This window comes from Lepidochelys olivacea, assembly GCF_965140295.1.
Source record: "Lepidochelys olivacea isolate rLepOli2 genome assembly, chromosome: 8".
NCBI lineage: Eukaryota > Metazoa > Chordata > Testudines > Cheloniidae > Lepidochelys > Lepidochelys olivacea.
The window spans coordinates 79329502-79355407 of record NC_140418.1 but is presented as its reverse complement, the minus strand read 5'-3'; the positions used below and the strand labels follow the sequence as shown (position 1 = coordinate 79355407).

Here is a 25906-nt window from a genome sequence, read left to right as displayed (position 1 = left end):
TATTATACCTGTGCTCTGGAGTTTATACTGGCTTCCAATTCATTTCTGGTTGAACTGGACGTTTCGGATTGACCAGGAAAGTTCCAGCGGTGTCCATCTCGGCTCCTTTAGTGACCTTAATATGAAAGAGCTATGGAAGCTCCAAATGGAGAAGTGAGGTCACGAAATGAAAAGCAATCAGAGAAGACACCAAATGTTTTGCTGTTGGTACCTCAAGTTGAAGGTCAAGTTGAATCCTGTCCCTTTTATCTCTTACAGAGTTTCAGAATTCTGTCATATTATATTTTTCCACCCTCCCTTCCCCACTGAAAAAGTTTTATTTTTATCTCTACCTACCCTTTCGCTAAGACCTCTCCCTTATATATGGCCTCTTCATGGACTTATGATCAAAATGGATTTCCTTAAGTCAAGGCCAAAGTAACTCGAATCCATTAAAAAGAAAAACACACCATCCAAATGTGTTGATGTAGGACCATGACTGTTTACAACTGGTTAATACAAAAAGATCATGCTGGACTTCAAAAATTGAATACACACATTGGAAAACATTTCTTAGAATATACTTTGCACATTTATTGTCCAGTTACATTTCAAAGAATTTGATTCTCGACTGAAACAATTACAGTCCTAACACATCTGTAAACAGAGTATCACTATGAAACCAGCTTAAATTGGCATGTAAAACACTATGATTATAGATGCATGTTTCATTTCATGGCATCTTAGCAGAATCATTTATATTGTCTATTTACAAACATATAAAGATCTTGCACTTTAATCATTGGAAAGCTATGAAAGAGGTACTTCCAAGTCACATGACTTAATAAATATATAACTTGCTTTGTTAAAAATCTACAGTATACTGTACATTCAAGTTGAGACAAAAGTTTCAATGCTAGCTACACTTGATATAAATGTTCATTTACAATAATTAAACAATTCCTAAAAGTGCTACCTTTGTCTGCGATAAAGAGAAACACTAAGGTTCCAGTGTTTCATTTACAACCCCAAAGAAAAAAAACAAAAAAACCCAACCCAACTCATACATTCCTTTATTCACAGAATCTGACCGTCTGTTACTAGAATATCCAAAGCTTTTTCTTTTTATTAAAAAAACCCCCATCTTTCAAAAGTTGCAGACAAAAAAGGGGCAAGAAATTGTTTAAAAAACTAAAATAAAGTCACACCCACACACTGCAACTCATTTAATCTTTTAGCTCGCTGAAAGGATGATCAAACTCATAACACCCTGTTTCACCTTAGAAAGAAAAGTTTATGGACACATTTATTTAACAAAAGACAGCAGACAACCCTAGAAAGTCTAAGGCAGTTTATCTATATAACAGAGAACATGAACTTTAGAAATCTTCTGTGACTGAGATCTTGATTCATTATTCAGTTTCTGCTTTGCTGAGTCCCTTCCATTGCTTTGGCTTGCTGTCTTCAGTAGTTTTATTCAATACAACACTTGAATTGCTGGAAAGAGAAAGTTAAAGTGTCACTAATATTGCCCTTTGCAAATATAAGTAGAACAATTGTTTTGATACTGGTTGAAAGTTGTATAATAATTATGCTAAATAATATATTCCACGGTAACTCTTGTCAATGTCTAGTTCAGAACTTTCCCAAGCTATGGTCCCTTTCTCTAATCACTACTACTCCAGCTGAGCAGTTCACACACTCACTATAAAAGTAATGATGGGTGATATAATTTCAGATACCTGTTGTGTGGGATATGCTGAATTGTCTGGCAAAGTTCCTCTGAAGGAGGTACAGTAGGCAAACAATGAGGTTTCTTTTGCCGAGACCTGAAGTTCAATAACTGATTGTCTGGGTCAGAATCTGCAAGTCATACAAGTATGTTATTACACAACAATGTAGTTATGAAAGTATCTAGAGAGAAGAATTCTTCCATGACTCTTATTTTCACCCAATATTAAAAAAATAATAAATATGCACATTCATTATTATTAAGGCTACGATTCTGTCATGGATGTTTTTAGTAAAAGTCAGGGACCGGTCACAGGCAGTATACAAAAAATCAAGGAAGCCGTGACCGGTCCCTGACTTTTACTAAAAACATCCCCGGGCAAAACGGGGAGGGAGGAGGGTCCAGCACCCTGCTGTACCCCCATTCTCTCCCCACCGCGGCTGGGAGCTACAAGGACCCCATTGCCCAGTGGCTGGGAGGGGTCCCCCGCTGCCCTGTAAGGCTAGGAGATGGTGGGGGAGGAATCCCTTGCCAGTGGCAGCAGGTGGGAAGCTGCCACTGAGCAACTCTGGGGTCCCTCTGCTGCCAGCGGAGGCTGGGAACCTGCAGGGTCCCCGCAACCTCTGTGATATAATCTTAGCCTTCATTATTATTGGATGTATTGGACTAAAAATGATGTTGAAATCAGTATAGATGCTGTCTTTTGTTTTTGTAAATATTTAACTTGAAAACAAAAAAAATCGAATACAAATAGTCGCACTGAAGTCAATGGGACTATTCGTGTGTTTAAAGATACCCATATGAGTGTTTTCTGGATCAGGTTTTTACTTCTGGTTTAGCAAATCTTATTTCAATTGATTCAAGGATTACTTTAGAGTCCAGGATACCTGGCAACACCCATGCAAAAATCACTTATGTCAACATGAAAGCTCATAAACTAGCCCAAAATCCAAAAGAAATGAAACTGAACAGATAACATTGTTTAGCACTTTCTATTTTAGTCCCCCATTTAAGTGAATGAGAAGATCTGCATTAACTACAATGGGAGTAGGATCAGGCTCTGTAATTCCTTTTCATTTTTAGATTTGAAAAGGTTTCAAAAAGGTGGGCAAGCAGAATTATTCAGTATTACACGGCACTTCCTGTAAGGTTAAAGTACTTTGGAGCGTAACGTAACAAAGCCTTAAAACTAAAGTAAAAATAGATAGTTTTTAAAAACCATTCTAGTGATAATCATTATGTAAAGGTATCCAAATGGCATTACATCAAGATGGCGATCCTTTACGTGACAAGGGAATTCTTTAATTTTTATATTCTTACATACCCTCAAATCTAAGCTGCAGGCTGGGCTGTTAAATGCTACATTCTCTCTTAAAATGCACTTAACATGCACACACACAAAAATCCATAAGTATGAAAAAAATCACAAATGCTATAGCACACAAGTTTGACACCAATAAAACATTTTTTTTTAATGACAGCACCCAAATAATCTTAATTCTGTCCCTAAACATAAATGTTTCATACCAACGAAAATAATTCCATGTAGAGAGAGGTCTACAGCAAGAGCAGGGGTGCTGAACATTGGCACTGGAGTGGAGGAGGAAAGTCGCTTTATCTTCTGACCATATTTACTTAAGTGTCTATCTTTACGTGCTAGTTGTTAGCTCATGTTTATGTTTAAATGTTGGCTCCCAAGATCAGGATTCATTTAACGATTGCTTTTTCTCTCATTTTTAAAAAAAAGTAACCTGTGCTCACGGGTGCAAACTAAATTGTGCATGTGGAAATTTGGGAGTGAAAAAAAAAGTATCTAACACCGATAAAAGGCTGAAAAGTCACAGGAAACTAAGCAAAAGTTTTCAAGTGTTAATTTTGATGTGATATGAAAATTACATATTCCAGAATTATGAATATGTTAGAAAAAAATCTTTGTACCATAATAGCCACAAATATTTTCAATTGGTTTCCAAAGGAAGTGATAACCATCCCAAATCACACTGCAGATGATATAGCATTGAAATTATGGCAGTATTCAGCCAACTTCCATTTTATTACCATCACTAGCATCGCTTTCACTGCTATGGTTTTCCAAGTTGCTTCTTTTCCATTGAATAGCTATGTTTTGGGTTATCTCTTAGATACAAATGTTTCCAGGATGACGCTTCCAGTTCCTACCCTTATTTCTAATCTCTTCAGCTGTCCATATGTAACCTTATTTTTCTGTTCTTATCAGTATTCACTGTGCCTCCCATTTGATTCACTAATTGCATCCGATGAAGTGACCTGTAGCTCACGAAAGCTCATGCTCAAATAAATTTGTTAGTCTCTAAGGTGCCACAAGTACTCCTGTTCTTTTTTGCAAATACAGACTAACACGGCTGCTACTCTGAAACCTGTAATTAAACATGCTATTTAAGGCGAAGAGTTCTGTTCTATAATTGATATTCAACAGGTCCCCTCTCAAAAAGAAGTTTATCATGTAGCCATGACTGGATTATCAGGATTCCCTTCTTAGGTGAACTACCAAGAGAGCCTAGCAACCCTGACCTGCACATAGATTTTTAACGTTTTTTATATGATATCATGAATTCTCTTTATACTTAGGAAGTCTCCATTTCCTTGTGTATGTATCTTCCAGCTGAGAGAGAGAAAATAAAACATTATAAGAATAGTTTTATGAAATTTACAAAGGTTAGCGAGTTAAATACTTGCTTCCTGAGTAGGCACTTTGAGTTTTCACATGTTCAGAGTTCTTGTGATCAGAAGTCATGCTCAAAAACTGTTGCTTCAGCCAAGCTCCTCGATCTTCTTCAAATGCCCTTCTCTGAAAAGAGAAATGTCAACTTATATTCTGTACAGAAAGTGGTAGGTTTATATGGATTGATTTGCTTTGCATGTAAAATCATAAAGTGAAGTTCATTCATATATTGAAAAAGTGGGCAGTTTAACATAGACCTACAACTGTAAGAACCCTAAAAGGATCAAATGGCAAGGGTGTTTGCAAACTGAACCCCATTGTTTGGCTCAGAAGGATGTGCTATGAAGGTCCTTACAAGTGCCTCTCACTTTACCTTAGGGCTTTTGGCCAGGAAACTACCAGTCAGATGCTAAACCGACCTTCTGTGCAGCTGCCAGACACGACTACGGCTCAGTGGCGTAAAGGTAAAATAAATAAATTGGTAAACTAACCTAAACTCAACTCCACATTCCCCCAACAAGAAGTGGGTAAACGCTGTTTACTCTCCACTACAATACTACGGTACTGATCATCTCGCAACTCCAAGTGTGTTCTGGGAAGAGAAAAAAAGAGCTCGAAAGTACTCCTGACTACTCCCACCCAAATCTGAGAGGAAAGAATGAGGGTTTCCCTTTCACGTGACTCTCAAGCCAGGGAGGGGAGAAGTGATGTCAATGTCAGGCAGTCCTCAAAAATCCAGATGGCAGCAGGATGGGGAGGAGACAGTTCCTGTACCTCTTAAGAGATCAGACAAACAGGAGATACCAAGGAAGGGAGAGACAGGATGTGAGAGCAAGGGAGCAAATTTCCCCATTGTTCGAAATTCTTCCTCCTATGTTCAAAGGAGACAACAAACCCCGACTCTAGGCTCAAGGGCTGCTGCAAATTTTTCAAAGATCTACATAGATCACAGTAAAGATACAGTATTAAAGTATTTAAAATATTAAATACTTAATATTAAAGTATTAAGAGGAGACGCAATAGCAAACTGATACATGGGTAATTACAGTGATGCTGCAATCCGGACTATATGTTTAGACACAACTGGTTAAACTTAGCAATATGCCTGTGATACAGTTTAAGAGTACATCCTATATACTCTCACAATCTTATTAAAATATTTCTCTAAGTAAAGTGAAAATGTGGAGAATTTTATAAAGTCTTACTGGAACTGAAAAATATTGATGCAATGTGAATCAGTGCTATGTATGTACCTATAAAGTCTAAGGCCAAAATCTAAATGAATAATAATAACAACAACAACAATAATAGCATGCTTAAAGTTAGGTTCCTAAGTCTCTATTTAGATACCTAAATAAGTGACCTTATTTTCAAAAGCACACATGCAGATATTTGAAAATCTTGGTTTAAGCTTATAAAAAGAAATAGAAAATTAGTTATCCCAGGTCAAGCAACTGTATTTGCCAATGTATGTGTACAAAATGTAGTACTCTACTATGGGCGAACAGAGTGATCCATCATATTGTCAGTAGTCCTGCATCACATGGTTTACAAGATACGGCAGAGGAGAGAGAGATCTTCCAATAGAAAGACAATAGCAAAGGGATAACAATACTCACAAATGCATACGTTCAACATTGGCTAAGTTTTTCCGCTTACTAAGATTACAAGACTGGCTAATCTTCAGTATTAAAGATCAAAGGCCCATAAAGATACCATTCCTTTTGAATACCTCAAGTCCTAATCTAATAGCAGCTTCTGTAAAACTTCTTCGCTCTCTCTCAAAGTTCTTTTTTTGTTCTCTAAATAGTTTCCATTCTTCCTGGAGGCGCTCTCTTTCTTCCAACAAGTAACAGTCCTGTAGTAACATAGAGGTATCATCATCACATGGAGACATAAGCTGCTGCTGCAGATACAAGGAACAAAAGTCAGAAATGTTATTCAGAAATTACTATTTAGACTTAAAATATGTTTCTACAAGTTTAGATTTAGATGCCAGCAAAAGTTTATTAAATGAAAGACAATCAGGCTTGGTCATAAATGGGCCACTGGCACAGGGAATTAGGAAGTGTGGAAGGAAAAACTGCAGAAGGCAAACAAAGAAGTTTAGCACCCTATTCAGAAAGCTATGGAAAGTAGACGAGATAAACTTTCTGAATACGTTGCTAAACTTTGTTGCCTTCTGCAGTTTCTCCTTCTATGGCCTGGTCTACACGGGGGGGGGGAGGGGGAAATCAATCCAAGTTACACAACTTTAGCTACATGAATAATGTAGTTGAAGTCGATGTAGTTAGATCTACTTTCTGCAGTGTCTTCACTGCAGTAAGTCAACAGCTGGCGCTATTCCGTAGACTCCGCCTGCGCCTTTCGCCCTGGTGGAGTACCTGAGTTGACGGGAGAGCGCTCGGTCAATTTATCACGTCTAGACTAGACATCATCAATCTACCCCCACTGGATCAATTGCTGCCTGTCGATCCAGCGGGTAATGTAGACAAGCCCTATATGTGCTAACTTCACAACAAAATACTGTTTGCCAAGGTGAGAGTCACATCCCCTCTCCCTCTGCTCCAGCCTCCACAGTTATCAAAAACAGGAACACCCAAATATAAAAAGGCATTGTTAGAATGATGCTTCAATTCCGACTCGAAGAAGGGAGGAAGAGAAGAAAGCACAGTTTAAAAAAAAAAAAATCAAAAGATTCCGACCTGTAATAGTTGTTGCTGAGTTTTGATCATTTCTTTGCACTGCTGAATTTCTAATTCTAGCTTTTCAGTTTCCAATTCATGGTCCTCTCTTGAAATTACATCGCTGCCATTCAAAGCCCCTGAATGTGCACGTGACACTAAATACAAGAAAAAAAAAGAAAAGTTTTTTGGTGTTTTAAGTAAAAGAGGCAGCCACTGGTAATGCTGTTCAATAAAGATGCTAATTTAAGATAAAGAAAGGTTTACGAAATAAATTAAAAGGCGTTTTAATATGCATCTGTCGAACCTTGGAATTTGAAAGACCCTGGGTATGTCTGAATACTCACAGGAAATACTGAATAAGTTCTCGCAGATACAGTACTGGATCTCTACAAAATCAGCCAGACATAAAATACAATTCAGTGGATCACTTTATTACAGGGAAAGAATGCCCCTGAATTGTCCCTTAACTATTTTACAATTTCTGGGCTTAACAATGGTTTCTCTGGACCCCTACTTGTAAAACAAGCAGTGTGCTTTGAATTCAAACAGTTCAGACAAGTCAGATAGTAAGAGTGAGGGAAGAGCCAATTTAAAATAAAACAAACTCCCCATGGTATAGGGGAAAACAAAAAGATTATACTTTTAGTATAAACCTTGTTATTGAGCTGTTTGAAGATACTGTAAAGAAAAGCAAGTTTAACAGGTTTTGAACAAAATAAAAACAAATATTAAGAAAATCAACACTCAGATAAGACAACAACAACAAAATAAATTCAGGAAACTATTTCCTTATTACCCATCTTAACTTTTGGATTATCCTACCCACTCCTGGTATGCTACCATTTGGTAGCATACAGACAAACATGCACCGTGATCTGCCGTTCTCTCTCGGGGACTGAGAGAGTCCTTTTAGGCTAGTTATTAAGAGAAGCCTTAGACTCTGGTGGCAGCCTTTACCTAGACCACAAGCAGACTCCCCACTGCCTACTAATAAAGTCTCTGCAAGACAGATTCTGCAACTTGCATCGTACATCTCCACAGAAACAGCAAGTAACCACCAGAACATTCTATGGCACCTGCCATTCCAACTTCAGAGAGTATACTGTCGTTCACAACATATGTGCCTCATTAATCAGAATGTTCAGATATTTTAACCACAATAAAATGATTAATATGACACATGAGTGGCCTACACCAATCTCAATACGAGATCAAAAGCTGGATTTGTGCAAAGCCTTAAATACAAAGCTCATGAATTTAGTATTGTAATAGCAATATTATGGCCAAGGACGGTCGGGTCCTTTGCATACGAGGGTGCAAGTCCCATAAGGGAGGGGGAAAGAAAGTTCCTGTTCCCCATCCCCAAAAAATGTTATTAGGAGGTAGGTCAGTGGAAAGGTTAAAAATATCACTTAAATACAAAGTGATCCAAATGTTAAGCATTTTTATACCACCATGCTTAGATCAGAGTCTCAAAGCAAGGGGAAAAAAATATTATAGTGACTCACCCTGAAAGATATAAGGTTTTAGACCTTTTCAAGGCAGGATTAACATTTTAATTGAAAAACATTTGCCTTTTTCCTCCATGGCACAAAATGAATCCCATTTCAAGAAAATCTGATTTCTAAGCATCATACCAAAACGGGGGGGAGCCAGTTTCTACATTTGTACTGAATCAGGTAAACTGAGGAAATCTTTTAACTGAAAGTTATCCAGTTCTTCAGAATCCACCATAATTTTGGAGTTATTAATTTCATTATAAAAACCCTAGAGGGGAGTTACTGTAATATAGACCTATTGGAAAAGTAAGGGCTTCATGTATTCTATAAGCTTTATGAAGGAAACACGGATCAAATGAAAAACATACATACAATATTACGGTTATAATCTTCCAAACATTTACCCCAGGAAGGGGGAGGATTGGAGAAAGATGTTTTATTTCCTACAACAACCGCCCCCTTGCACATACATAGTATTTTTTAATTATTACATGTTATGTTACTTTAATTTCAATGTACAGACATAGCCATTTATATATCTGGATGGCTGCATTATGAGCCAAATCTTGATCCCACTGAAGTCAGTGGCAGAACTAATGACTTCAATGGGATAAGAATTTGGACATTGGTGCACACGCACAAAACCAAAAAGTGACCACAGAAACACTGCAAACGTGCAAAATGATCTTTTTACTCCATATAGCTGTCTCTCAACCAGTGTCTCCTCTACTCCCAAACCTACCAAATCAATACTCTTCAGAGCAAGTGTTCTCAAATATCAGTGTGGATAAATTTTAATAAAGGCATTTTTTCATGGACTATCTGCCTCCCATTCACAGTTTCATGGGTGACCTCCCTGCTTGTTCATGATTGCATAACATCCCTCTGGTAGCTAATGAAAAGGTAAAAATATTTATGTATTTTAGCTGTTTCTAATGCTATTTAGCAGCTGGAAATTAATTGAAACTAACACTATGCCACCAGCCAGTTCTGCCTAGAAACCCATGTGAAGCCCCAAAACTTTGAAAATGATTTAGATACTTTTTGTGAGTCATTATTTCAAGTTCTTTTATTTTCACTTCACCGGTAACTCAGTTAGCCAGGATGACAGACGACAGAAGTCAAATTTAACACAGGCCTCCTTTCTGCTGAAACCAACAATGAGAGATATCTTCCTTCAACAAATGATAAGTTGATACTGGGAAGGATAAGTACCTGAAAATGGGGGGTTAGAATTGAAGTGCCCCTCAGTCAGGGATAACAGTGTTGCTACATGAGAGTTTCTCAGCTCTCCTGTAATTAAATCTTTCATATTTCTATTTCTCTTGCATGGCACTTGAGGCAACCTACTGTGTCCTGATTTTTTAATGTTCTTTTAAAAACTCTTTCTAGCTTTGGTATTGTTATGTCAAATGGGTCAGAGTATAACAAACAACACTATGGAAATGGAGTTTCCACAAACATCATGATGATGCAGAATACAGGCTTACGATGACACTTACCTTGGTTATCCAGTTTTTCAACATGATTTTTCAGCATTCTCCACTGCTTTCTAATGCTGTTGGTAAGCTGTTCTCGCACAGTTTCACAAGAAAGTTCCCACATATTCTCTTTATTTAATTCTACAGCATCTTCCTCCATGTCTGACAGCACCTGTAAAAGCAAAAACAAGAATCTGCTGAAACAGTCCTCTCTATGAGGCTTATTAACTGTATGAGGGAACAGGAAATTCGGAGAGTTTCCATTTAAGTGCATTTGCCTAGTTTGGACCTGACAGGGAGTTTGGCTCTCTAAATGCATGGATTTCAGGGGGTCTGGAGGGCAGACCTTCCACATTACTTCCTAGCTGCCCTTGTCCCCCCCATATGCAGAATGAATATCAGCCAGCAAGATACTGATGACACAAATACACTTACCCCTTCCTGAAGTAGAGATTTAAGGTTACAAGGAGTCATGCTGCTAAATCTGCCTGGCAGCTGCCCTTGAAACACCAATTCCGGGAATGAGGAGCTCACTATGCAGTATATGACATGTTTTAAGAACATAGGGATGGGGTTTGTATAATCTTGTATGTGGGGATTACTCATCTAGACAGAGGCAGAGAATTATCCTGTGGACAGCAAGTACCTGGCCCTGCCTCCTTCTTATTCACAGTGCACCAGTGAGGGTGAAGGAAAGATGAGTGAGAAGAGGTGGTGAAGTAGTGAACAATGCTGTGGAGCCAGAATTCCCTTCTCCCACTTCTCTTTTGCATCCATAGGCCTGATGCACCCAATGTAAATCCTCTCTAACTCAGGAGCAGATAGAAAAGATTGGATCCTAAATTAATTTAGACAGATAAAATTGACATGTTCAAGGGTGGAAAAAATGGTTCATCTACATACGCTGCAACATTTACTCACTAAATGAAATTTAGTGCTTCTGGGGGTTTTAGAAACTGCAATATCAGCAAAGGAGGGAACGGAGAGAAATTTAACATTCTATCTAATTCCATAAAGACAATTTTTCTTGAGATGCCTATGTGTACAGTGCCTAGCACAATGAGGGCCCAATCCTTACTGGGCCTCTGGCTGCTATTGTAGTAATAAATATTAATATCAATAGTACCCTAGTCCAAAGCTCTGCATTCCAGGCTAATAACCTCACTTGACTCAGTATAAAGTTGCTAAGTAACAAGAAGCCAAGCCACCAGTGTGAACATTAAGGCAGCAAAAGATGTTCAGGGGTTTTTGTTTTAAACCAAAGTTCATTTAGTCAAGCTTGTTTTGAATCAGTAATAACTACTTTAAAAACAAAACAAAGAACCTCAAATAGTTATGTTTTCCTTTTTTACATATGTAATTTAAGCAAGTTTCTGATCATTGGATTACTGTACATAAGTATCATAAATAGCAGTGCTTTAGTTAGAAGTCTCAGGAGACTATTATAATTCAATTTCTAGAGATTTACCAAAATTTCACCCAGAACGAGCATATTTTACATTAAGAGGTCTTTACTTCGGAGCACAAGTTAGCTTTGCCCAGTAGAGAGACACATTTATTCCACACCCCCATAAAATTAATAATTTTTATCAACTTTTTTATATTCATATGAGTTTACTAGACAAGTAAAAAATAGTTAATACTTTGCGCCTATAACCTATGTCATAAATGAACCCAGAGCTGCTTTTGACTGTGAGTATTTGCAAATAGTTAATCCATCAGTCCAGCTAGATTTTTAGAATATACAGAAGTAAAAAAAATTGCTGAAATATTTGCATTTGGAGAGCAGCTAATGCATATGCCCCATAAGTAGAGCCCTGCAAATCCACAGATATCAGCTCTATAGCTGCAGATATCCTCATCCGTGGATCATTTTTGCGGATCGCAAATCAGATGCAGATACAAATTTTGTATCCGCACAGAGCTCTACCCATAAGTACTTTGCAGTCACTACTTAGACTCCGCTGGTTATTCATTTTACAAAGTAGTTGAATGCCCCTCCAATAAATTAAATGAGGCTTGTGTGTGTTTGTTTGGTTTTTTAAGTCTGCTATAAAAAAGTTATACCCCAAGAGATCAACAAAGAACTGTAGAAATTTGATGCAGTCATCTAAGAACATTTCGTTGCAAAGCATAAAGTCCTGTTATTCCTCCAGTTTGTCTTGGTACGCAAGCACATGTATCCCTCAGTCCTGAAGCTGGATCTGCATGGGTGGCCCACAGAGTTTGCGCCGAACCCCACTGTCTTCACTGGGTCCCAGGCGGCATGAGAGTCCACTTGTGCATATCCATTTACAGGACTATAGCCACAGTATGTAACATGCATCCTCTGTATAAATGGGGCCTTAGCAGTGAAACAGTTCCACAATACTGAGTTGCAGTACTACATTATAAAGTGGAATTTCAACCTAAAGTAAGATTCTTTCCTAAAGGAGTCAGACACTTGACTAATTAGACTAATTGACTAATTAATACTAATTAGAGCACTAAACACACTGTGGGCCTGTTTTGCCTGTTGCAGGATATACGAGTAATTCTCAGTGAAATTAAGGAGAATTACTCATACCCTGTGGCAAGAACACCAAGCACAATGTAATATCTCAATTTCAGCAAAATGCCTAAACCTACTGAATCCCCCAAAACACCACTTAATCAAGCAGCTCTGTTCGACATCTCATCCACAACAGTTGTGATTCTAAAGCACATTTAAAAGATTCCTTTATGATTACATACGTTTTCATACCCACGTCTGCCACAACATTGACAAGCAATAAAGCAATGTGTGATGGCCCCAACGTGAACAATGGAAGGGAATTACTAGCAGAACTGAAAACCATTCAATTTAGTGATAAAAGTTTCCTGATAGTAGCTGCAGATTTTTAGCAGAAACATTGATTCATCTTGCTTGTAGGACTTAGAGCCTACCCTACTTATAACCTCATTTTTTTCTAGATACAGTACATACTGGAAGTACAATTTTTCAACATAAGCACCTTAAGAGGTTATCCAATCACATTAGGGCATTGAAAATCAGCACCTAAGTCCATTTTCTATACCCACTTATTGATCTGAGAAAAATGCATGATTTGGACAGCCTATTTAGGTCCATTTGAACAGTGGAATTCTCATGCGACACAGTAACTAGTGCAGGTGGCAAGTTTTAAGAAGCTAGAGTAATATTTTTGTATGTCCCAATGACTGTGCATAGTACTAGTTCAGTATATAGTTGTTAAAAGAAAAGGAGGACTTGTGGCACCTTAGAGACTAACGAATTTATTTGAGCATACACTTTCGTGAGCTACAGCTCACTTCATTGGATGCATGCAGTGGAAAGTTGTTGTTTTTTAAACAAAAATAAAAACACTTACAGGCCCAATGCCATCTTCAGCTCTTTCCTTAGGTTTTTGTTTCTGTGGTGGGAGAAGTGAAATCATCTCTTTCTTCATTTGCTGAAGAACTTTCTTGAGCTCAGCATTTTCCACTAGAAGCTGTTTTTGGCGTTGTTCATAGCCACCTAGCAAAACTTTGTACATTTCTTCTTCATTCCTGAAAGCAGAAGCCTTACAATAAATAAATAAACTGCAAAATACACTTTGATTAAAGTATGTATTTATATAGCTATCAACTTACCTGGCTTCTGTTTTACCAGTTCTCCAAGCACCTCTCTTCCCATCAACTCTACCTACGTAATTTAGAACATCCATAGCTACAAATGAGAAGGGAAATTAAAGACATTTCAGAGTGAAGTAAAAATCCCCAAAGTATATCTAAATATTCAGGTAACCTTCCATTTGCCTTTACATTAAGAGGCCTTACAGGACTGAATATAAAAACCAACCTTTGGACTAACATGAGACCAAACTCTCCTGAAAACAAAACAAGAAATGTAGATAATGGAAGGAAGAGAGGAAATGTTGATGGTAAAGTTATAAGTAACATCTAAAATTAATAAATGAAAAAGATTGTAGAGTTTCTAAAATGATGGTGTCTCTTTTAGAAACACACTCACTGTGTGACAGAACAGCCTAATGATCCTTATTTGTTTTATGTCTTATTTAGAAGTGGCAGAGCACCCTAAGTTTTTTTTAATAAAAGTTGCAATGAGGTGACACAGAACTGCTTCCCCCTTCCCCTCCATAGGCTGTGCCTACACTAGTTTTATTTCCTGTCTAGAATCTCCCACCTTCGCTAACATTAGTGCGGTTCCAGGCCTCCAGGTGGTTGCCAAAATTTTAAGCAGTTTTGATTAAACCTGCGATAGCTGGGGGACACAAATATAGTACTTAAAGTGCTCTTTACAGCCCTGTCTACATTAGCACTAAGATGTTCCTACCACCATCAGAGCTGAAGTGGTACTAGCAAAGGTAGAAATTATAAGGGGGGAAATGTTTTAATTTAGGAACTGATCACGATTCTCATCAGGCAGCCAACTGGCCTTCTTTGGTTTGAGATACTCAAAAACTCTTACAGGGCACTCTTACATTAGTAAAAATAGAAATTCAAAGTTTTCTTTAAGTCTATGAACAGTTAAGTTTAATTAAATGCTACATATTTTATGCAAAACCTTCTTTATGACCTACTATTCTGGATACCAAAGTGCATTCTAAGTAAGGAGCCTGGCATATTGTTAATGCTAGATGCTAAAGTAAATATCTTGAACATGCAGCTTTACTGTATCACTACGATGTAGAAGACTTTACTTACCTATTTTTTTATCCTTTTTGTTCATGACTAGTTGATGTAAGCGTTCTTTTAGTTTGTTGTATTCTCTTTCTTTCCTCTTCATATCATGATTGTACTGAGTAGCACGACTTGCAATAATATTTTGTAATTTTTGTACCTAAAAAACTCAAAACCCCATACATTTTCAACTAAAGGTTGTGCACATACATTCCTTTAAACTTAAAAACAAAAATAAAAGAGCTTGGTATAAATATTTGTATAAAATATAAATTTTAAGGCCTAGTAACTTTCAGTCTCTGTCCAATATTTTTAGCTGAACATTAAGATGCTACTTACATATAGACACCACTGGGATAGGCACTACAGAAAAGCTAATTGTGTAAATGTCCAGGTCCATGACTAGTGCTCCTAGACACTGTTGTCATCCAAATAACAATAAATGTATTTACATCTGTGTGCACATAGAACTCCTGCTCAGGTTTTCCCTAAGCACCATACAGTTAATTTAGGCAAAATATTGTTTACAATAAACTTCCAAGTGGATTCTAGCCTTTCCCTCTTCAAGGTTAAAGGAGCTATTCCAGGTTTTGGCTGCATGTTTTGTTTGTTTGCTCTCCTACACATATCTGAAGTGTTACTTTGGTTTTGTTATACATTAGTACAAAGGCTTTGGCAAATAGCTGGGTCTCAGAGCCTAGCAGCCAGGCTTTAGCTGACCTAACTCAGAATGATACATTTAAAAAGGCATCACAAGACTGCACGTGCATTTATACGAGACCACCATTTTTATCATCTGAACCAATCAACTCGATTTGCACATGAATTGCATCCCATTAGCAGCTAGTATGCCAGACTTCACAGTGACCACATATGAAATTCGCTAACTTTCTCTATGCAAGCCTGACTTTATGTATTCTTTTAAAATAAAATGTTACTAAAACCTGAGGTTTTCTGTAAGATTAGTCAAAACTGTCTGAATGATTTGTGTAGATGTACAGGCTGACTCACCTCATCTTTTTCATTTTTAAGTAACTGGTGCAGATTTCTGTTCTTACATTGTTGTTGTCTGTCTCTTTCTTGAAGTCCCACTATTTCCCTTCTAGAAGCTTCCAGTTGCTCCTAAAAAAAGTACCCATAATTCAATCTCAATTAATAATTACAAAAGAAAAAAAATAATTTGAGACAAGTTTGTTCTTGCTGAAATATCAGAAGCCCAATACACAGGGAAGGCCCCTCGACGACAAATTAATCTTTATTTCTACGGCAAGAGGCCTGGATAATATGGTTACCCCAGTGCAGCAGATTCCTAGTTCTGTAGCAGCTTCACTTCATGGGGATTTTTACTGAGTTAAATACAGAAATGAATATAAGCAACACAGCATTACAACTTTCAGTTTTCAGAGTAACAGCCGTGTTCGTCTGTATTCGCAAAAAGAAAAGGAGGACTTGTGGCACCTTAGAGACTAACCAATTTATTTGAGCATAAGCTTTTGTGAGCTACAGCTGTTTGATACTGAATGCAATTACTCTTTCTCTGCCATTAAATTATTAAGTATTCAATATGCCGCAATGCTTGCCTTCTCCACAGAAGTCAGAGGAGAAGCTAGATGTTTTGGCAGCTGGAGCTTTTGTTGGCTTGGATAAGTATGTTAGCTGGATGTTTCTACTAAAATTATCATTAAAATCATGTTGATTTTTGAATTGCCAACACAGAGGTGAATGGGGCAGCTCATACCTTCCCTACAGACATTGTTTCAGTGCACATTCAAGCAGACATCACTGTAGGTTCACATTTTCAAGATTTTCTTCATGACCATAAGTGGCGGAAAATTACTTTTGTGCTTAAAAAAAAAAAAAAAAGCTGCAGCTAGAGGTGAACTCTGCAGTAAATTCCATAGCATGGAACAGCAGAGTTCATAGGGCCCTTTTCTTTGCATATGTCAACGGCTATGGATGAAGAAACATATGGAAGTGATAAATACATGCAGGAATAGCTCACCAATAGATAACATCCTGCACAATACCACCTCTGTAACAATGGATCACTCCATCATACCGCTTTTGGAGGGGGCAGGAAGGTACACACAAAATTTACATATTTGTGGGCCAAATTAGGGTAGCTTCAGCACAAAAGCTCTGTGGAAGTAAGATGCATAATTTCTCTCTTTTAACACACCTGCACATGGGGTAAGTAGTTTGGATGACTTCGCTGAAGGGTTAATATAATACATAAGTTAAGTTTTTAAAAGCAGGAGTGCAGTTGTACAATAGCATTTTAATGTTACATGCTAGCGTTGTTTTCATGCAGATTACATACACCTCAGGATAGAACTGTTGTCTGCCTGTGGGTTCATGCACAGTGTCTAGAAAAATCGCATCCTAATTCAAACTGTGACTTCTGGGTGCTATTGCAGTACTAATAGCAGCAAAAGTGGTAGGGGTAGCCAATCTTCTTGCCAAGTAGAACTAAGAGGGGCAACAGCTGCCTTGCTAAAATGTTACCATGAAAAAGAAGCTTATTTTAAAGATGAGCCACAACTCAGAATCTGCTGATAAAGCAACTATACCTATTTTCAAATACAATTTTTCCATTCAGTTCATGCCATTTAAGTCACGAGCACTAACTGACTGTCATTTACTGTTTAGCCTAAAATTCTGGGAGGGGCTGGATTGTAACAAATTATGGAGCCTCATCTACCAATTTGGTCTAAATTCAAACCAGTAACCAAAAAACTGTTGCTGACTGCTTTTGAATAGACACTGCGACACGACAGTTGTCCTCAGGCCTTTCAGGGAAGCCAAGAACTGAATGGATATGGAGAATGAGCTACACAATAGCCTTTGGAGATGGTCCTTTGGAATCAGGATGAGCAACATGAGTAACCTTGCTATACTTGTTATGGCTACATGTAGTAATTTATTTTCTAGGATTGAAAAATCTAGCAACACTCACAATATCCTATTTAAAGATAAACCGGCCAAATCTTCCAAGATCTTCATTTCCATAATGAATTACCACCCTCTAATCTAATCAATTTTCTTCAGGAACAGCTGGTCACTAAACTGTTCACAAAATATCCATGTCTTTATTAGAAAACTATTTCTTCACTCATTTTTCATTACATTTAATGAGTTTTCCATCAGTTAGAAAACACACCTCAGAAAAAAAAACTTGTAGGACAATTAAGTCTTAATAAATCAGCAAAATAACCTTACTGAGAATTTATAACATTTGTTAGCTGAAAGTGCCACATTGCATTATGATAGGAGTAAGAAAGAATAGATTTTCTACCTTTACTTTAGCATAGCAGTTCTGCAGGTGGTCCATATCACTACCCAATTTCAGATGCTGGATTTCCACCTCTTCCTGAGCTCGGAGGTTCTTGCGTTGGAGTACAAGCAGTTCATTCACACAATTTAAGACCGATACTATATTTAATTCTTTATCTTTGCACTCCGAATAAAGAGAAGGGAAACCTAATGTTGTCAGCTCCTAGTAAGGGACAGAGAGAGCAATAATTGGACCAATTTCTTTCTATGCTTGACAAAATTCTCAGACAGCACACTAGAAGACATTCATTTTTGCAAGGAAAAAAAAACCCCTTTGGCTTCCAATTAGTAACCAAAGAAAAGCCTACTTCATGGGAATAAACTCTCTCACCTCAGAGAATACTCACACTCATTTCCACGACTGATTGACAGTTATATTAAATGACCCCACTTGAAAAAGTGGCTTACCCTGTTAAGATAGGAGATACTCTGTTCAACATTCTCTTCTGTGCAGAAGGCACTGAAAAAGCTGTGCGTACTTTTGGACAAAGGCAGTGGCGAGTGTAGCACTTGTTGCATGTTTAAACTTGAGGGGGACATCTTTTTTTCTGAGGTATTCTGAGAAGTGGTTTTGCTAGCTACAATTCAAAATATTATGAAACAAGTTTAGGACTAATTATTTAAATCAATTCAAGAGACTAAAACAGGATTATTCATCATTGTTTAGGAACTTTAGAAGTGACATTTAGAACTATTAAAAGTTTGGGGGGAAATACTGTAAACAAAATGCTAGGAATTGGAGTTTCTACCAAAAAGTAAAGCATCAATAAGATTTTAAATAAGTCATTTTCATGAAAAAATTCCTCTCCCCTCCCAAAGAAAGATTCTCATAAAAATCATTCTAATTACTAGTTCATTTGCTTATTTAGATTACTATTTCATATACATGCCCAAGATATGTACTGAGGATTCTTACATATTAAGTTTCATTGTACATTTTAATTTACTCTCTCACCACCCCACATACATTTAAAAAAGTCTTGCCTTTAATACACTGTTAATCAAAACACAAGATAAAAGAGAAGCAGAAAACAAAACGAAAGTTACAGCAATGGGAGACATTCACTGACTAAAAAGCATGAATGTTTAGAATTCTCTCACATACAGTAGAGTAATTTTTAAAGGTAACTATTCTGTAAAACTACCTTAACCAGTAAAAATTGTAGTATAAACACAATTATATTATTTGACATTTCCACTTAAGGAGTCAGATATTTTATGACAAACTCCAATCTCGCTGGTTAGCACCCTGTAAAATATTGTACCACTAGTGATTCTCCAACCCCATAAATTAAAATTGTTCCCAATTTTGTCTTCTAACTACAATAGTTACCTGAGGACAGTGGTGGCACTGTAACAGTCTTCCAATCTCCCATAGCAACAGACAGCCAGAGTACCTGAGCAACTGGTTCAGCAGTGAAGTATTTAGTACAATTGCTGGTAAAATCTCCTACATAGGCATCTCCTAAAATAGCAAGAACATTTTAGATTAACAGTAGTATCCAACACATCTAGAAGATTAAAGCAGGTATACAACAGATGTCGCTGGGCTCAAGCCATATAAACTTTCTATATACAAACAAATCTATGAAACCCGGTGATTACAGCACAATAAATACAACCAATACTTAAATACAGATAGACCAGACAAGACAATTTTTCATGCACGGTATTTAGATAACAAATTACAAATTAAGTCACCAAGCATCCCAGAAAGAGGATAAAGAATCACGATGCAGAGAAACTAATCCAATTGTTTTTTATAGTGGTGTACATCATTAGAGGAACAGTAAGACCATTTCTCTAAAGTCATAAGGGACTTTATAACCAAGCAACATAATTTTATTTATAGAAGAGTCACTACTTGGTTAAGTACAGTTTCATCATAGACTGATCTCTGTGGGCTTATTACCTAGGAGAAAAATAAATGTCTTCCAAACTCTGAAATTAGTATACGTGATATAGAAGGAGCAAAAGAGGAATTATCAACCTGATGAGAAAAATTTCGTTAAACTTCAAACCTATACGAAAGTCCCACCACGTGGCAATCAGTTCAAGTCTGTGCCTAATTTTGTATTTTTAAAATTTGAAACAACAACTGGCAAAAAAAAAATAGGCTGGGAGAGATCTGAACGGAACAAATCTATTGGCCTGGCCACTGACCACAGCACTGGCCTTCTGGAAACCAAAAGAACTTGCACTCGTAAGATAAAGCTGGCTGGGTCTTCCAGGAGACAGAGAAAGCAGCATTAGACCCACAGATGCCATGCTGCCCTGGATCTAGAAACCAGCATAGTGGCATAGGGCCCCCATAAGCATGGCCTTTACCTCTCACAGCTGTGCTGAGAGCCACACAGGTCCATGGATATCTGCAGCTTTAGAGGAACAGACCCACTCCACAGGGAGGCACACCTGCCTCTCTGACGAACAATTTGGATGATACCCTCACATGAGTTTCATGTTTTCCTCTGAGGATTTTTACACCACAGATCAGATACTGTTGCAATAAACCACTTACAGCAGAGCAGTTAAGACTTCAGGTGTCTACAGCAATTAGAACCTACCCTTCAAAAATGGTTGCTTGATACATACTTAACATAGAGGTTTACTCTAGCTGGTTTGTGACCCTTAAGCCCATCTTTAGAATATGGTTGGAGATAAAATTTATTTATAGGCCTTTCTATGGCACTAAAATGTGTCACCACTAGATACTATGGCAGTGAGTTTACCCTGCCAACATCCTTGTGAATTATTTTCAAGATGGGGAACTGAAGTACAGAGGTTTTTTATTTTGATTTGTGTTTTATTCAGGAACTTAAAATGGCAGCTTGGTAGACATGGAGGAGTATGCTGTAGCACTCCTTCCTCCAAAACTTAAGACTTGGTTAAGGTTCAGACTGGCCCTCAGGAGCTCTGGCTTCTCTTTTCTGCTATGTCACAGACTTCCTGTGTTACCCTGGACAAGTTATTCGGGCTCTCTTTGTTTCCTGATTTATAAAATGGGGATAATAAATAAACTGATAAATACCACCACTGCACAGGGGTTTTGTGAGCCTCAATTAAATCATTAGTATTTGTAAAGTGCTTTGAGACCCTTGCATGGCAAGCGCTATTATTACAGACTGAAGTTTTATTTTTAAAAAGAAAGAAAGGAAGCATAGTATAGTGTCATGGCTGAGATTTAAACCCAAAATTATTCAAGACATTCAAAGAACAGGGTAAGAGTGCCTCAATCATAGCTCCCAACACCTTTTCAACTTTGCCCTAGCTCTAGGGCATTGTGGTGCAACCACACAAGGACAGGCCCAACGTTGGGAAAAAGGACATATCACTGGGAGAATGCTTCACAGATATAAGTTCACCAGGGTAAAAGGGACAGAGTTGCTACTCAGTAGCTGCAGCAAATTAACACATTCCAACTGATGCAAATGTATCCATCAGAAAACGCAGGTGTAAGGGAGTAGCAGTAGAGACCATGTTACAGAGAAAGAGAAAAAATGAGGTACTACTGCAGTAGTGCCGCCCCCAAAAGCCAAGGAATCTAAAGGAACTGGGTCTTTTTTATCTTCCGTATATTAAGTTGTTGGGGTTCATGTTTACAGTATCTCTCAAACCACGAGGTCCAGAAACTTTCAACGAAAGCTGAGATTCTCATGTAGCCCCCATGATTTCCGAAGCAGAGTCTTTAAGAAGAGGGTCTTCCCTTCCCTCTCTCCCACCGAAATCAACTATATCTTTACCAAATAAACCCAGAATCATGCACAATACAAAGACCATACAAAACATTTCTTACATGTTCATTTAACTTCTGTTGGATCCATCAATTCAGATCAGGAGTATTACCCATCACAGTCCTGTTAATAAAACATAAAACACAAATCAAACTACAGACATTTTCACATTACCGGCATTCCAACAACTTAAGTCCTCTGTCTTAGTAAGTTAGGGTGATTTCCAGGAACTGCGGACGGTGGGAGCTGCAGGGGCGGCGCCTGCAGGCAGAGGCAGCGCGCAGAACTGCCTGGCCACGCCTCCGCTAAGCAGCTGACCAAGGGGGATGTTGCTGCTTCTGGGGAGCCCCCCAGGTAAGTGCCACCCAGACCCCGCCTCACCCCATCCCGTGCCACAACCCCCTGCCCCCTCCCACATCCAAACTCTGCTGCTGCTGGTGGGGGGGAGGCAAGAAGCCAGGTAGGGATCCTGCCGGCCCTGCTAACTCCCTCTCCTGCCCACCCCCTCCCCCTGCAGTACCAGCAGGGTCCCAGACCATGCGCCACTGCCCGCACCTGCGGGGACCCTGGGCAGCACCCCTCAATTATTCACTCGTATTTTTAGTAAAAGTCATGGGCCGTGCATCTTTGTTTACTGCCCGTGACCTGTCTGTGACTTTTACTAAAAATACCCATGACTAAAACGTAGCCTTACTTATAATCAAAGGGCAACCTTACAATATTTGCAATATGACCTAAAGAAAAGCTCTGTGTAGTTCGAAAACTTGTCTCTTTCACCAACAGAAGTTGGCCCAATAAAAGATATTATCTCACCCACCTTACCTTCTCAAATACTTGCAACAGACACAAGTCACAGCACAACCAGTTTCATTTACCAAATCAGTTTTCCCTCTTTGCTTAAAAGGCGGACAGGTCTATCATTAGCCCTGATGAAAACAGGGCCTAAAAAGTCCCTATTCCTTCCACTTTAAAGGCAGTCTTTTAACACCAGCATAAATCTATTTTACTAGACTAGCTATAAAAGTTACCGTCATTTGCATATCCGCAATGGACAAAGATCAAATTCCTTTAATTCTATGCAATCCTTACCTAAGTAAAAATCAAGAAGTTATACCAGAGGCTCTCATTCATGAAAAGGGAATACACACACTCACAGAAGTCCTGAATAGTCCAAAAGTCAGCCTGCACAAGAGATTTACCTTGGATAATTAATATTGAGTGTAGCAATGATCGATGATTGGCCAACTGTGCTTTATTGATGTAATATCAGTGCATCAACCCCCAATGGTTCACAGCTAGGATTTCATCAATAAACAACAACAAAAATCCTATTTTTTTTTAAACCTTTTCCCCTATTTTTAAAGTTATATGTAAGAATACAGAGACTTCAGCTGCAAAGGCAGCTTGGGAGAGGGAAGAAAGTTTTAATATGCCTCCTCCCTGCCAAGTGCCAATATTCCCTTTCAGCAACAGTTTGTAACTATAACTGAATTTCTAGGAGAAAAATTACATTGCAGTGGAATGATGAATCCCATACCATCACACACAATTTTATGTTTTCTTAAAAATAAAATATGAAGTAAAGAAGTCATAATTAACACTATTACATGATGTCGCAGTGTGCATTAATAGGCTAATGGTGTTTTTGGGGGGGAGGTCAAAGGCACTCAGCTTCTGCCACACAGTGCATTCAAGTCGTTCTCTTACTATTGCTTACAGTGACGTTGATAGGAAGACCCAGGAAATCTAACCCAGTTGGATCAGGAGCAAGCCACTTTCAAGAGTTCCTATTCCTCGATTTCAGAATGGAGGGGGGTGCCAGGAGGAAGACGTGGGAATGGAAAAGAGTGGTAAACTGAAGTCCTGAAAATCCAATTGTTTTCTCCCTAAGCTGAAACAGAAGTCAGATCCTTGTATCTTGGAAAACCCACCAGAAGCATATAATAAACCAGACTTAAAAACAGCAACCTGAAGACCCACTAAAAGGCAATCTAACCTCAAGGTCCTAAAATTGCTCAACCACCAGCAAAAGGCATCCTAAATTGTTGTGCACCATCAGGAGACCTTACTAAGTCTCCAAAAAGTAACCATCTCTGAAAATGGCCAGTGTTTTGCCACTAGAATTATCTTCATTGTACAGGTTCCTCTTTTTACTGGATATGGGGCTAAATGCAAAAGAGCAGAGTGTGTCAGTCCACCTATGCACAGGAGGAGACGCCACAAGCACACTATTCATGTGCTCACATCCTTTCATTGATTCTCAATGCCAGTGACCTTGCTCTTGATCTTCAAAGCCATCAACAGACTGAGACCCAGCAACCATATCTCCATCTATGACCCTCCAGGGCGGTTATGTTCTTCTAGGACAATGCAGTTCACAATATTCCCAGGATTAAATATAAGAACCACAGATAAACATTCTTGGTCGAGGTGGCTTAGCTGTGGAATGAGCTAGGTTAGCAGTTGATATGCCACTGTGGCTAGATAATAACAAATGACCTAGTTTTTATATAGTGCTTTTCATCAGCAAGTCTAAAATAACTTTACATCATTATCCCTATTTTACAGATGGAAAACGGAGGGATAGAAGAGAAGTGACTTGGCCAAGGCTACCCAGCAAGCCAGTGGCAGAGTTAGGAATAGTTCCAGTTCAGTGCTCTTTCCATTAGGCCACATGGTTGCTATGTAATTCCTCAGAGCTCCTTTCCCGTCCTGTACACGTTGTTATAGTAGAATGCAGGATAATTGTGCTTTGAAATATTTGCAAGTGTAGTTGCCAACAGGCCAGTAAGAGAAATCTCATGGATAATCTACATTCCAAAACCGTGGCAGTTTTATTACATGTTTGTTACAGAAACTTTAAGCATATAAGAGAAGACTGGTGTCTCTTACCTTCTCTGCCCCCACGCTACCATTCCCTGCAACATATATCCCACCTCCCGCAGACATTATCAGCTCCCCATCCTGCTGAGCCATTAGCTGGCAATGCAGAAGCCATTAGCATGCAAGAAATTGCTCCTTGTTGTCTCCTGCCCTATGCTGCTGCATATACATATCACAGGCAGCAGCTTACTGCAGGGGAGCATGCTACCTTGGTTATGTAGCCTGATCTGCAAACAGAGCTGGGCCCCTCATTCCCACTACGCACCACCAGCTAAGACTTCTATCCCTGTTTCAGCTGGGCTTCCCCAGCAATGCCCCAGTTCCACCCAGTCTACGCCTCCTCCAAACCAGGCCCCTCCTCTTGTAGCCTGTAGCAGTGGCTCTCAACCTTTCCAGACTACTGTACCCTTTCAGGAGTCTGATTTGCCTTGCATACCCCAAGTCTCACCTCGCTTAAAAAGTACTTGCTTACAAAATCAGACATAAAAATACAAATGTGTCACAGCACATTATTACTGAAAAATTGCTTACTTTCTCATTTTTACTGTATAATTATAACATAAATCATTTGGAATATAAATCCTGTACTTATGTTTCAGTGTACATTATATAGAGCTATATAAACAAGTCATTGTCTGTATGAAATTTTAGTTTGTACTAACTTTGCTAGTGCTTTTTATGTAGCCTGTGGCAAAACTAGGCAAATATCTAGCTGAGTTGACGTACCTCCTCCTGGTCCACATACCCCTGGTTGAGAACCACTGGCCTATAGAATAGTTTAGGTAAAGAAATAAGTAGAATTTAGGACAGGAGTATGGAAAATTGATATTAGTGTGAGAAAGTTAGAGATAAGTTAAAGACAGAGTGTTACAGGAAAGTAAAAGTTATCAAGGACATGACCCAGGGTTATGCTGCCATTATGTTTTAGTTATAACTGGTCTGAGCAAGAAGAACTGAGAATGTTTTAATAAAATGCAATCTAAATTGATAGTATGGGAAGCATATTGGTTCAGATGTTAATTTAAATAATGTGTAATGTAAAGAAATAATAATGAGGTGGCAGAAATATAATTATGGTAAAAGGCAATTTAATGTTAATTAGTATAATAATGGATTATAAAAGGAGTAGTTTTGCTAAATTGGAGAACTCCAATTAACCTCCAAAGGATACCATTAGGTTCCAGGATTATAAAACTGTAC

General features: G+C 38.4%; 1 protein-coding gene across 4 annotated transcripts in view; it reads right to left on the bottom strand.

Annotated features, from left to right (window-relative positions):
* Positions 1 to 568: 568 nt before the first annotated feature.
* The window catches only part of SSX2IP (SSX family member 2 interacting protein), a 39502-nt gene continuing 14164 nt past the window's right edge, over positions 569 to 25906 (bottom strand). For 2 of the 4 annotated variants that reach the window (XM_084637799.1, XM_084637798.1), the window contains exons 2-15: positions 21886 to 21946; positions 19426 to 19557; positions 18501 to 18670; positions 18055 to 18255; positions 15771 to 15881; positions 14784 to 14919; positions 13710 to 13785; positions 13448 to 13625; positions 10101 to 10251; positions 7118 to 7254; positions 6145 to 6318; positions 4427 to 4538; positions 1722 to 1842; positions 569 to 1476 (exon numbers count right to left, since the gene is read on the bottom strand). In XM_084637799.1, the coding sequence (XP_084493925.1) occupies positions 1392 to 1476; positions 1722 to 1842; positions 4427 to 4538; positions 6145 to 6318; positions 7118 to 7254; positions 10101 to 10251; positions 13448 to 13625; positions 13710 to 13785; positions 14784 to 14919; positions 15771 to 15881; positions 18055 to 18255; positions 18501 to 18670; positions 19426 to 19468 (1695 nt within the window). In that variant the 5' untranslated portion in view covers positions 19469 to 19557; positions 21886 to 21946 and the 3' untranslated portion in view covers positions 569 to 1391. The remainder of the gene's footprint in view (positions 1477 to 1721; positions 1843 to 4426; positions 4539 to 6144; positions 6319 to 7117; positions 7255 to 10100; positions 10252 to 13447; positions 13626 to 13709; positions 13786 to 14783; positions 14920 to 15770; positions 15882 to 18054; positions 18256 to 18500; positions 18671 to 19425; positions 19558 to 21885; positions 21947 to 25906) is intronic. The other 2 variants (XM_084637800.1, XM_084637801.1) reach the window with 2 other exon arrangements.